Source organism: Notothenia rossii (genome assembly GCF_949606895.1).
Source record: "Notothenia rossii genome assembly, chromosome: 5".
Lineage (NCBI taxonomy): Eukaryota > Metazoa > Chordata > Actinopteri > Perciformes > Nototheniidae > Notothenia > Notothenia rossii.
The window spans coordinates 45,122,597-45,136,237 of NC_136903.1; the positions used below are offsets into that span (position 1 = coordinate 45,122,597).

At 43.6% G+C, this 13,641-nt stretch overlaps 1 protein-coding gene across 4 annotated transcripts in view; it reads right to left on the bottom strand.

Annotated features, from left to right (window-relative positions):
* Positions 1–13,641, bottom strand: part of wwp2 (WW domain containing E3 ubiquitin protein ligase 2) — a 72,295-nt gene that overhangs the window by 23,272 nt on the left and 35,382 nt on the right. For all 4 annotated transcript variants that reach the window (XM_079681871.1, XM_079681868.1, XM_079681869.1 and 1 more), the window contains exon 10: positions 4,713–4,887. In XM_079681871.1, the coding sequence (XP_079537997.1) occupies positions 4,713–4,887 (175 nt within the window). The remainder of the gene's footprint in view (positions 1–4,712; positions 4,888–13,641) is intronic.

Here is a 13,641-nt window from a genome sequence, read left to right on the forward strand (position 1 = left end):
AGAGGGAATGACATCTGACTGTTACTAATGCGTTCATCTAATTTGAGTCTTACAGGAATATGTGAGTTAATTTTCTATTCTTAAGGGAAGCATTAACAGAGATCTTATTTACTTTTTCTTAGAAGCATTACCAGGGTCCAAAATGATCACCTGCCAAGAACTACAGTGGACAATGAACCAGTACAAGTCAGCAGCAACAGCACCTGATCACATTTTGTGTTGAAACTTTCATAAAAGGAGTTCTGTTTTTATGCTGCTTGTGTGTTTACCTTGCAAGATGTTCGATGAGAGTTAATGCACAAAGTTCAACGACTGTTACAGCGGTGTGAGAAGACTGAATTTTCGGGTTAAAATGATTTATAAACTTTTGCTTAAAACTCCAACAAAGACCACAGCAGCCACACGGAGACAAGTTATGACAATGAACATAGAATGTTAAATAAGGATTCTTTAAATGTGAAATTGTTAATGAGTGGATAAACAAGTTAAAAAAGGATGGATGGGATGATGGTCCATGAATAAAGATTAGATAGACAGTGAGAGGGTTAGATGGATGGAGAGAAAGAGGGAATGCAAGGATTTTAAATGCATAAACACCCAGAAGCACATGAAAACACACAAACAGCCTCAGTAAGAAACAGGGACAAATGCACACTCAAACATACAGAGTGCAGGTCGGGGTGTTTTTATAGAAGCCTATAAGAGTTTTAAGGCTGGTTTTACTAATGGTCCATTGAGAACGCTCTGTTGTTTTAGTCCCATAACCCTTAACTGCGGGGCCGCTGTCTGACCTTGGGAATATAGATGCTGCCCAATCTGAGGCCTCATTTATAAACGGTGCATACGCTCAAAAGATGGCGTACGCCAGTTTCTAAGCAATGTTAGCGATTTATAACAAACAAACTTGACGGGAAAATGTGCGGTCCTCAACGCAAACTGACTTATCCGTAGTACTGTAAAAAGCATGACCAATCATTTTAGCCGCCTGGCTAAAATAACTGGATGGCCTACCTGCCTGTCAGCCTTCCATCTGTGCACAAACTTATCTCGTGCCCTCATTGGTCATGTGCGCGTTCGTGTGTTTTGAAGGAGGGGCTCTGTAAGGAAGTGGCAGATTTTTACCGGTTGTGTATTTTCAAATTCTAGCGTACTCGAGCTGGTTTCTCCAAAATTACCTACCCCACCGTTAATGTTATGACGTGATGTATGATGTAAATGATGCGGTATGCAGAAGGACAGAATTATGTCTAAACTGAGGCCGTTCTGTATTTCTATAGGTTGTATAGACACGAGCATGTTTTATATACTATCATGTTTAATCATGTTTTATGCCGTTTGCTAAGACTTGATAAGTCGCTCATAAAACACAGGAGGTATGGAAGCTAAGAACACCATATATTTGGTAGATTTGGCAGCTGATAACTCAACACATTAGTTTTATTTCCTTTAACTGGTGGATATAGAGTTACTGCGGGGGGGTTGAGACGCACAGGCTGCAGTGGAGACTGCGCACAGCTGATCGACAGCTGGAACACAAACCACCAAATAAAAAAATAAACATGAATTGACTCCACTCCGCAGGGATCCCCCGATACTTTCTTACAGTTTCTCATCATGGGGGGGGCCTCCTGTCCCCGGCACAAACACACTGACACACTGCCTTAGGAAGGTTATGTTTATTTTGTCATTAACCTTTTTCGGACCACTTATTTATTTATTTTGGTGACGATCCGACCTCCATGCTGGTACTCTGGTTCAAACTGCATCCACCAAATGTGATTTGTCTCCACCTTCCCAAAAGAACCAAAATCTGACACGGTGTGAAATGTCTTTCTTAGCTGTTCTGTCCTCATTTCCTGCGATCTTCTTCATGCAGTCAGTCAAAATGAATATTAATACGGGGCGTTTCTTTGACTATTTATAGGCAAATATGGGCGTTACGTGAAGCCTGCAAAAGCTGCGCTGCATTTCGAGTTGATTGTGATTTATAAAGGGAAACCGGCGTAGGACGTGCGTGTGCAGTGTTTTATAAATCGGAAAATGTCTGTGCGTATTTATTTGTCTTTGTCCTACGTAAGCAACCTTCCCACGAGAATCCTACGCAAGGCTTTATAAATGAGGTCCCTAGTCATTCATCTTCAAACACGACAATATTCCTAAACATACTGCCAAAAGAACAACGCAGTGGCTTAAGGATAGGAAGGCCAAGTCAGAGGCCTTGAGTTAAATCTGATAGAACATCTATTGAGGGACTCGAAGAGAGCAGTCTATTGCCGCTCACCAGGGACGTGCACAGACATTTTGAGGGGCTATTGCTCTAAACTGGAAAAAGGGCCTCCCCCCGATAAAAAACAAGACCTTTTGAACATTTTAACTTGTTTTTAATGTAAAAGAAACCAAACGATTATTACATCAACTAAATTGAACAGTATTCACATCTCGCAAAATAAGCTAAGGCGACTACTTGCATTCGGTGACTTGATTTAAAAATGAAAACCAGGGACATTTTTTGTTTTGCGGCCGATATCTCATCAAAAATATATAATGTTAGTAACTATTAAAGACAAAATGGGGACAATTCTGTTCTAATGTAGTAATTGTAACTGTTGTGCAGACATACTGATAAAATAGAGCCTCTAACTAATTACCTTAAATAAACTAACTAATTAATGAAACCCGTTCAATACGCATTATTCTTATTCCTATCAGTCTTTATGAGCGCAGTAACGGTAAGGTATCTAATTACTTATTTATTTAGTATTCCATAACTTTGTAACAGAGATGATCAAACTAAAGTGTCAGAGACATGGCAGAAATCCTACAATGAAGCGGGACATTGAACTCTTCACCCGTGAGAGGGCGATCAAGAAAAGAGAGCGAGCGGCCCCGTTGAGGGAGTTTACAGATGAAAAGACACAGAAAGACAGAAGCACAATAACAAGTAGGCTATATTTAGGTGTTTTTTTGTAAATAACCGACGGTATCAAGAGGAAGTAAAGTCCCCTGGTTTGTCCCTTATATCCTAACTGCCATGAGACAACTCAAAATCAAGTTTCCAAAATCTGACACTGCCGGTGGTCTTAACGCACTGGCAGATGACAGCGCTGAAATTTTTTTTCCCGCAGCGAGACGCGACAATACTAATTGTGGGCTTATCATGTTGATTCGGCCATAACAGAAAAAAGAAAAACAAACTCTCGCTCTCTCCAGAGGGGCAGGTCAGCCAAAAAGGCTAAATGGGCCGTTGCCCGGGCAACATTAGCCCGTACCTGTGCACGTCCCTGCCGCTCACCATGGAATTTGACTGAACTCGAACAATTCTGCAAGGAAAAATGGGCAAACATTGCCCAATCTAGATGTGAAAAGCTAGTCATATCGAAATAGAATGATGGCTGTAATTGCAGCAAAAGGAGATCGTATGAAGTATTAAGTCAGGGGACTGATGACTTCTCCAACCCTGTTATTCTATTTTTTAATTTTTAAATAATATTCAGAACTGTTTCCTTTTTTTCCCATTAGTTTGATGTTGTAAAGATACATTTGGAAATAATAATATATATATATATTTTTTTTTAAATGGGTTTTTATTTCAGGCTGTACGATAAATAAAGTAACAATGTCAAAGGGGTAGGATGATTTTCTATATGCACTGTAAAAAATGACTTTAGCCTATCAAATACAATGTGTTGGAGCTCTAGCCAATAGAAGTACAGGTGTTACATACTGATGTCATTATATTCCAGAAGTAAACGGAGGAATCCAATGGAGGTGTTGCAGGCAGGGGCACAGAGTGCACAAAAACCTATACAATACACTACACAAAAGGGAAAACCCCAAAAAGCAGAATATGGCCTCTTCAAATGATAAAGACAGCAGCAAAAAAATCCCAGGAGACTTTATTCCCAGTATAAATAATTATTTCTGATGCCACTAACATCAATGAACTAAAGGGCAAAACCCTTTTACAAAGATGTACGTCAGACTGTTGGCCAAAACTGATAAATCAGACATTTACTACACATTTCTGGTAAACACACACTTATTTTCAGTCAAGCTGTTCTATATTGTGTTTAATGAGCCCTTTTGGTTGATCCATTGAGAAAGATTCATATTGCTAACCTTGGGGGACAAGCATATTTCATAGGAAAGCACTAATCCTTTGTTCATCTTGACTTAGTGAGGTCCCATTATTGGTTTTCAGAATAAAGCAGGAAATTAGATCTGTGGCTAATAATCGTTATGATACCTACACGTTTTGTTTAGCTGGATAATCTCCATATATTAACACCGCTTGTGCAATCGCCAAAATCCCAACGTTGTGCCATAAGCAGACTGCATCATGGTCACAAAAATTCCCGTTAGCACCGCTAACCGCTAAAGGATCTAAGGTTGGAGCTAATGTTCGAGTTCTGTAGTCTCATTTAGCCACTGGATAGCAACCTCTGTTTCTATGACACAAAGAAGCTTCAGGCGTTGACTAGTGGGATATTTACTGAAAAGATTATATTTCATAGAACACATTTTGAGAATCTCTTTAGCTTGTATCATCACCTCAGATCTTATTTGGGGTGATGATAGACCCCAGATCTTATTTCAAGCATCTAACATCAAAAAACATCAAAAATATTTCAAGACGAGGGAACTGCAAGCGGTAAAATGCTAACTCATTTCTGGGTTGAAGGACTCATCTTTCTAATGTGCTCCACATGTACCTGGTAGAGGAAGCGCTGGCTGAACTGGTGCATGGCGCCCTGCAGCTGGCTGCGCTGGCTCTGCCACTGCTGGTAGCTGCGCACAGACTCCTCCGTGGGCCTCTGCCATGTGGTGGTTCTGGTGTTGTGGTCCACATAGTAGTACCTTCCCCGCTGGTCCACTCGCTTCTCCCAGCTGGAGGGGAAACAGAGAGGGGGTGAATTGGGGGGGTGGCTGTGTCTTTTAACAACATCTGCTTTAGGCACGTCAATAATGGGAGGTTATAATAAAAAGCTGGGCTGCTGATAGAAACGGAACTGATATAAAAAGACAAGAAATAAAAAAATAGACAAGAAAACTGTAAGGGGAGGAGGGAGAGTGGGAGGAAAAAGAGGGGATAAGGGATACAAGTGTAAAAGTAGGGTGGAGGGACATGGAGAAATAAATTATTAAATATCAAAGGATGGATGTCGCTGGTTGTGAGATGTAAGACGGTTAAAAAACGATATCAAAATATAAGAATGCACATGTTTTATCTTTACTTTTTCTTGTTTTCTTTGCTGTGATTTACCTATCCTATATGTATAGCCAATACAAAAAAGTTAAGAAAATAAACCAACACATATAAGGTGGTTAGCTTTGAAGGGAACTGTTTTTTTTGTGGTGTTCTAACTAGTTTGGCTAAGCCTATGAAGTTTTTAACAATTATTCACTTCAAAAGACAATGGCAGCCCCCAATTAAACCGCTGAGGGAAACAATGGAGACGCCAGGTTTCTGCGTGACAACAGGCATGCATCTGCTGTGTTTCTGTGTCAGTAATAATAATAATAATAATAATGGCTTTAATTTATAACGCATTTCATATCTGAGTTCAGATGCATGGAACAAAAATAAAAACAGTACACAACACGGTAGGATTAATAAAAAGTAGTAAAATCAAACAATAACAAATAAATAAAAGGGTAGTAATAAATAAGATAAAAGGTCTAGGCAAAAGCTTTATTGAACAGATGGGTTTTGAGGCCTTTTTAAAAGCCTCCACGGTCTGTGGTGCTCTCATGTGCTCGGGGAGAGCATTCCACAGTCTGGGAGCAGCCGAGCAGAAAGCCCAGTCTCCCATAGTACGGAGCTTGGTCCTGGGGGGTTTGAGGAGGTTGGCTTTGCTGGAGCGGGAGGTCAGCAAGGAAGTATAAGGGGTGAGGAGTTCCTTGAGGTAGGGGGGGGGGGCAGTTCCATGGATACACTAGTGGGTGAGGAGGGAGACCTTGTATTCAATCCTCAGTTCCACGGGGAGCCAGTGTAGTGTTTTAAGGATGGGGGTGATATGATTGTATTTGCGCAGGGGGGGGGATATATCCAGTCTCTGATTGTCTTACGTTACTATGAAAATGCTCTCATACTTGTTTGATTCTGAAATTGTATATATTTATATCCAGGGGTGCACATAACTTTCTCAGTGAGGTACCTGGAGTCAGTGTTTGGTAGTCCAACTTCTGGCTCCAGTGGTGCTAGTGGAGTACTTCAGGAAAGTCAACGGGGGGGGCCAGAGGACTACTTCGTGACCAGAGGGCGTGAACGTTGTGATCAGCTGTTTTAGCGCAGTACTCCAGTGAAGGGGGGGGGAGTCTCCCTCCACAGCTGGTTGGCGTAGTTTTGGCACAATTCCGTTGTACAGACCGACGTTAACAGCAGCCCTGTCTGTGCACACGGAGACCGATGATAGTCCGGTGATCTAACCGCCTTCTGGAAAAGCTTCACAAGTACGTCGGTATGCAAATGCGCTTTGTGACACAAGTGGCGGTGCGCATTTCAGATTGTTTCCGCTCATGCGTACCTGCGTACCAGTTATGTGCACCCCTGTTTATATACAGTGGGGCAAAAAAGTATTTAGTCAGCCACCAATTGTGCAAGTTCTCCCACTTAAAAAGATGAGAGGCCTGTAATTTTCATCCTAGGTATACCTCAACTATGAGACAAAATGAGAAAACATTTTTTCCAGAAAATCACATTTGGTCAACTACAAACAAACAAGATTTCTGGCTCTCACAGACCTGTAACTTCTTCTTTAAGAGCCTCCTCTGTCCTCCACTTGTTAACTGTATTAATGGCACCTGTTTGAACTCGATATCAGTATAAAAGACACCTGTCCACAACCTCAAACAGTCACACTCCAAACTCCACTATGGCCAAGACCAAAGAGCTGTCAAAGGACACCAGAAAAAAAATTGTAGACCTGCACCAGGCTGGGAAGACTGAATCTGCAATAGGTAAGCAGCTTGGTGTGAAGAAATCAACTGTGGGAGCAATTATTAGAAAATGGAAGACATACAAGACCACTGATAATCTCCCTCGATCTGGGGCTCCACGCAAGATCTCACCCCGTGGGGTCAAAATGATCACAAGAACGGTGAGCAAAAATCCCAGAACCACACGGGGGGACCTAGTCAATGACCTGCAGAGAGCTGGGACCAAAGTAACAAAGGCTACCATCAGTAACACACTACGCCGCCAGGGACTCAAATCCTGCACTGCCAGACGTGTCCCCCTGCTTAAGCCAGTACATGTCCAGGCCCGTCTGAAGTTTGCTAGAGAGCATTTAGATGATCCAGAAGAGGATTGGGAGAATGTCATATGGTCAGATGAAACCAAAATAGGACTTTTTGGTAAAAACTCAACTAGACGTGTTTGGAGGAGAAAGAATACTGAGTTGCATCCAAAGAACACCATACCTACTGTGAAACATGGGGGTGGAAACATCATGCTTTGGGGCTGTTTTTCTGCAAAGGGACCAGGACGACTGATCCGTGTAAAGGAAAGAATGAATGGGGCCATGTATCGTGAGATTTTGAGTGACAACCTCCTTCCATCAGCAAGGGCATTGAAGATGAAACGTGGCTGGGTCTTTCAGCATGACAATGATCCCAAACACACCGCCCGGGCAACGAAGGAGTGGCTTCGTAAGAAGCATTTCAAGGTCCTGGAGTGGCCTAGCCAGTCTCTAGATCTCAACCCAATAGAAAATCTTTGGAAGGAGTTGGAAGTCCGTGTTGCCCAGCGACATCCCCAAAACATCACTGCTCTAGAGGAGATCTGCATGGAGGAATGGGCCAAAATACCAGCAACAGTGTGTGAAAACCTTGTGAAGACTTACAGAAAACGTTTGACCTCTGTCATTGCCAACAAAGGGTATATAACAAAGTATTGAGATGAACTTTTGTTATTGACCAAATACTTATTTTCCACCATAATTTGCAAATAAATTCTTTAAAAATGTGATTTTCTGGATTTTTTTTCCTCATTTTGTCTCTCATAGTTGAGGTATACCTAGGATGAAAATTACAGGCCTCTCTCATCTTTTTAAGTGGGAGAACTTGCACAATTGGTGGCTGACTAAATACTTTTTTGCCCCACTGTAAATGTCCGCATCTGTAGCCTGTTATTGTCTCATTATACCGCACTGTGAATGAATTAAAAGTAAATATATAAGTCATCATGAACACATCTGTCCATCAGACAAAGTGCTGCTGTGCCTCCTGTCATCATTAATGGACGTCTCTTTAAAATGACCACTCAGAGGAGAGGAGTTCTCATTTCTCCAACCGCCTGCTGCTTCCCCTCCTCTCTCCTCGGTTCCCCTTCTCGAATCCTCCGCTCGCATCTCCTGTGGGCGGGACTAAGTCTCGAGGATAGGAGTCGAGGATAGGAGTCGAGGAGGGGAAATTAGAGAATGTAGAAGCCTTTAGAGTGAGTGTGTGGCGGAGTTTGGCGATATTCCTGAGGTGATAGAAGGAGTTCTTGCACAGCTGTTTAATATGGGACTCAAAGGTCAGATGGGCGTCCATTTTCACACCCAGGTTGGTGACTGTTAAGGAGAGGGTAATGTCCTGGCCGGAGAAGGTGATGGTGGTGATGGTGGATGACCGAACCTGGTGTGGGGTGTCAACTATAATGGCTTCGGTTTTGGAGCTTTTCAGTTTCAGGAAGTGTTGCTTCATCCACGCCTGTATCTCCTCCAGGCAGGCAGTAAGTGTGGGTGAAGGCAGGGCTGCAGAGGAGGTAGGGTTGATCCTGAGGTACAGTTCGGTGTCATCGGCGTAACAATGGAATGATACTCCATGTCGGCTGATGATAGAGCCAAGGGGGAGCATGTAGAGTGTGAATAGGGTGGGGCCGAGAACTGATCCTTGAGGGACACCTCAGGTGACATCATGGATACCCGACTCTGCCTCACCCAAGGAGACGTACTCTATTCTCCCGGTGAGGTAAGATCTGAACCAGTCAAGGGGAGAGGCAGAGAGTCCGATGGTGGAGTGGAGACGGTGGAGGAGGATGCCGTGATCGACTGTGTCGAAAGCTGCAGTGAGATTGAGGAGGATGAGGAGAGAGGGAGAGCCAGGATCAGCCACCATCAGCAGGTCGTTGTTGACCCTGACCAGGGCAGTGTCACCAACGACGTGCTGTGGCCTGAGCGGAAACCAGACTGGAACTTCTCGAATAAGTTGTTGGAGTTTAGGTGGTCCTGGAGCTGTGCTGCAACTAGTTTTTCCAGCACCTTTGATAGAAATGGGAGGTTGGAAATTGGTCTGTAGTTGGCCAGGACTCCCGGGTCAAGGGAGGGTTTTTTGAGATGAGGTTTGATGACAGTGGTTTTGAGGGCAGAGGGGACATGGCCAGCCTGGAGAGAGAGGTTTACGATCTTAGTGATCATGGGGCTCATTGTACTGATGTAGGATTTCACCAGAGCTGACGGAAGGGGGTCCAGGACACAGGTGGAGGGCTTCATCCTCCTAACGATGCCCTCAACATCTCGCTGAGTTATGACCGAGAAACAGCGAAGAGGCTGGGTTGTCCCAGGCTGTGGGTCGGCAGTTGGAACTGGAGGTGCAGAGGGGCTAGAGAGGAGGGAGCGGATGGTGTCAACTTTGTTTTTGAAGAAGGCAGCGAAGTTGCTAAACTGCTTCTCAGTGGAGTCGGAGTGTAGTGGACTTTGGGGTTTTAGGAGGTGGTTGATGGTGGAGAAGAGTTGCTTGAAGTTTCCAGTACTGTTGTTGATGATGGAGGAGTAGTACTGGGACCGTGCATCTCTGAGGGACTGTGCATAGGCCTTCTGGTGTTCACGATAGGCTGACCGGTGAACAGTGAGTCCTGAGGCCTTGAGCCGCCGTTCAAGGACATGCCCAGCTGTCTTCATTCTCCGCAGCTCGCCAGTGTACCAAGGTGCGAAGGTGACCATCCTGGTTTTGAGGGAGGCGGGCAGATCAAGGAGAACACCCTCTAGGGGGGTCCTCACCTCCTCTAGGGGGGTCCGCGGGCATGCTCCCCCGGGAAGATTTTGTTTTAAATATTGAAGTTAAAAGCTTCAATGTGGTGCACTTCGAGAGCAAAATGAAGAGATCTATGGATACCTCTCAACATCCATATGAAACAGAATTGTAAACAGATTTATTTTTGGTGCTAAAAATCTTAGCAAGTTCTTTGTCCTTTTGAAGGGTGTAGTCCATCATTGCTAGAAAAATACCACAACTCCCCTCGCCTCTTGCATCCAACGCATCAACAGAGCCACGGAAAGGCAACTGGTTTACAGCTATAAATTGAATTATGTTCACAATAGCTGCTAGATAGGTGCGGTTTCTCTCCAGTTGTGCTGCATTTACAAGAGTGGAAACCTCTGTACCAGTCTCACTTCTTGCAAGCCTCTCCTTCCACAAAGTGACTGACTTCATGTGCTCTTTGTTTGATTCATGCCTTCCCAGTCCCTTATCACGTACAAGAGCATGGTGCCAGTTGTTGTAGCAAGTTGTGGTGAAGGCATCTGACTTACTTGAACCAAAATGTTTACATGCATAGCAGAAGATGGCATCTTTTTTACATGAATATTCCACCCCGCTGTATAGGCGAGTTGGGTACTTTTTTCAATATACCTGGGCAGGCTCTGTTTTGCCGAGGTCCTCTGGCACTTGCGGGCCGCCGAGGGGTGGCGGTGTTTGGGGCAACGAAGACGGCTGTGGCTGCTCCGCCTCCGTGGGCGAGGCGGGCAAAGCCGGCGAGTCGGGCGGGAGGATGTTAGTGTCCACGACAGTGGCCGCGGGTAACGTAATGTCCCCATGATCTGAACTGTTATTACCTGCAGTAGATGCAGTGTTACTACTGGTGATTAGGGCTGGTTGTTTTAACCATTTTCTGATGTTCATCATTGACTGCTGTGAAAGCACCTTGAAGATGACGCGCAGCGGCACAGGTCACGCGCACCTGACATAATAACGTTACTTACCGTTTAAATTGACCAAATAAATGCAGCAGACAATGTTATTTAACACAATTGCAATTTATTTTATTTCAACTATATTATTATTATATATGTAATATTTTTTCACTTTTCAAATGAGGGTGCATAACGACTCAACTGAGGGTCAACTGAGGGCACCCTTATGCACCCCCGTAGAACCGGGCCTGTTTCCGGGGTTAGCAACTATATTGTGCATTAACATTAGCATACAACAAGAAGGATAATAAGAATGGACAATTCTGTGTTTATAATCATTCATGTTGTGTTTGCTGTATGAGATGATGTGCTAATGGCATGGGAGTGCCTGCCTGTGGCATTACTAAGATCTCTATAGGCACGTTCACACCGCAGTACTTTTCCCACTTTAGTTCCGATATAGTTCGGAAATGTCGCGTTTACACCAAAAAGAGCCGGAACTAAAATTAGTTCAAGAGAACCTGTATGAGATGATGTCTACATGACAGCACCCAGAGGGTTCGTAGGTTGCAGTATCTGGCTCAAGGACACCTCAGCAGAGGGGATGATTGCAAACAGAGTTATTTGGTCTCTCTGATCACTATGCCTCTGAGCTTCCTCTTAAAAAGGCAAGTACCGTAATTTTCGGACTATAAGGCGCACCTGAATATAAGCCACAGCAGCGGCATACCACTCTCGGTTCCACTTTTACTTTTGCGCGCTACCTGTCTCAATCTTTTCCGGCCTCCAGCTTTTCCTCCTGGAACCCGCAGCTTAAAGGTGGGGGTCCGCGGACCGGCCATAGAGCCCATAGAGTTAAAGATGGTGGACGTTAGCTGTAAAAATCCATAGATTAGCCGCACCGTTATATAAGCCGCAGCGTTGAAAAACGGGGAAAAAGGCGCGGCTTATAGTCCGAAAATTACGGTAAATACTGTTCGCTCTTTGATATTAGCATTAGCTAGTTATTTACTGGAGCCAAGGAAAAACCCAGAGCCCAACATGTCTCAGAGTCTCTACTTAGTTCTGCTATCTCACTTTAACTCTTCGTACAAGTCTTGTCATTGACTATCTACTCCGTGCATATCCGGGAACCAGTGGTGGAATGTAATAAAGTACATTAACTCTATAGGTGCATTCACACCGCAGTACTTGTCCCACAAAGGTTCATGAGAACTCTTTAGTTCTCATGAACAAGTACAGATCGCGTTCACACTGGAATAAGTTCCTGGGGAAGGATTAGGCAAATGAAGCCGTTGACGTCACTTCTTCTTCTTCTGCTGCTTTGGGTTTACTGGCAGGCCGCAAACAACTTGACGGCGTATACTGCCACCCGAAGTCCCCGGCTGGAAGTCCCCGGAGATAGGGACTGGCTTCAGTAGAAGCTGCTGGGACTCCCAGCCGCTTCTACTGAAGCCTTCCGAGTAAATCGCCAGAACGCCGACACCTCCTCATCTCCACCGCTCCCATGTTTTCTTTTGTGTTGCCATAAATTAGTCTCTCTGCATTTGTGCGCTGGGCTAATGCTAATGCTAATAATGCTAATGCGAAGATAATAAAATGGTGGCTTCACAAAACTTGTTTGGAGTTTTACGGGGCGTGGTTTGCAATCCGCCCAGCCAATCAGACATAGGAACCTTTTTCTCCCATGAAAGCACCTGCTCTCTAGCAAGGTAAAGGTTCTGATTAACTAATTTCAGTTCCGGCTCTTTTTGGTGTGAACGCGACATTTCGCTATATCGGAACTAAAGTGGGAAAAGTACTGCGGTGTGAACGCGGCTAAGTACTCTACTTAAGTACTATTTTGAGGTACTTTATATGAGCATTTTTTATTTATGCTACTTTATATTTCTACTTCTCTACAGTTTGAAAGGCAAATTGCACTTTTTATTATTTGACAACTTTATTAGCAAATTATTTTACAGATTGAAATGTTAATGTAAAACATGACATACTGTATGTATTAAGGTCAAGATATGCAGCAGCAGGTAAAGCAAAGTACTTCAAATAAGCTCCTCCTTTACAGCTGTAAGAACAAATTCAAGCATCAATAATCAAAATCCAGTGATTTATTATAAGATAATATATATATGTTATTATATATTTCCATGCTTTCATGTTGTTTACGGCAAATTCAGAATATACCCTCCGAATGTCACAGCAGAAATCGAGACTCATCTGATCAGGCAAAGTTTTTTCAATCTTCTATGTCCAGTTTTGGTGAGCCTATGCGGATTGTAGCCTCAGTTTCCTGTTCTTATTTATCTTGTTAAATGTTTCTGTTCTGTAGTTTCAGACACAATACTGCTCATTTCTTCAAGTTAGCTGTCAGTTGTCTCTGTCAAAATGAAAGTACATTATACTGTACTGCAGTGAAGGGGCCATGTTTGCAGTGTGTTTTACTCTTTGTTCGGATGATTGACAGTTTGCTTTTGCAGATGTGCCAGTCTGGAATTTAAAAACTGGCGTTTGCTAAAATAAATATTATGCTCAGGGGTGCACATAACATGTTTGCCCTGGTTCTCAAAGGAGCACCTGGAGATGTTGCTTGGTGCTCATCCTTAAAATGAAATAAACCGTAACTTTGAGGGGGTCTTGACTTTATTTGCCAGACACACGGCACTGAACACACATGCAGAGGTGAACACAGAACACACATGCAGAGGTGAACACAAGACAACATAAGCAAGACCAGTAATCCTACAAG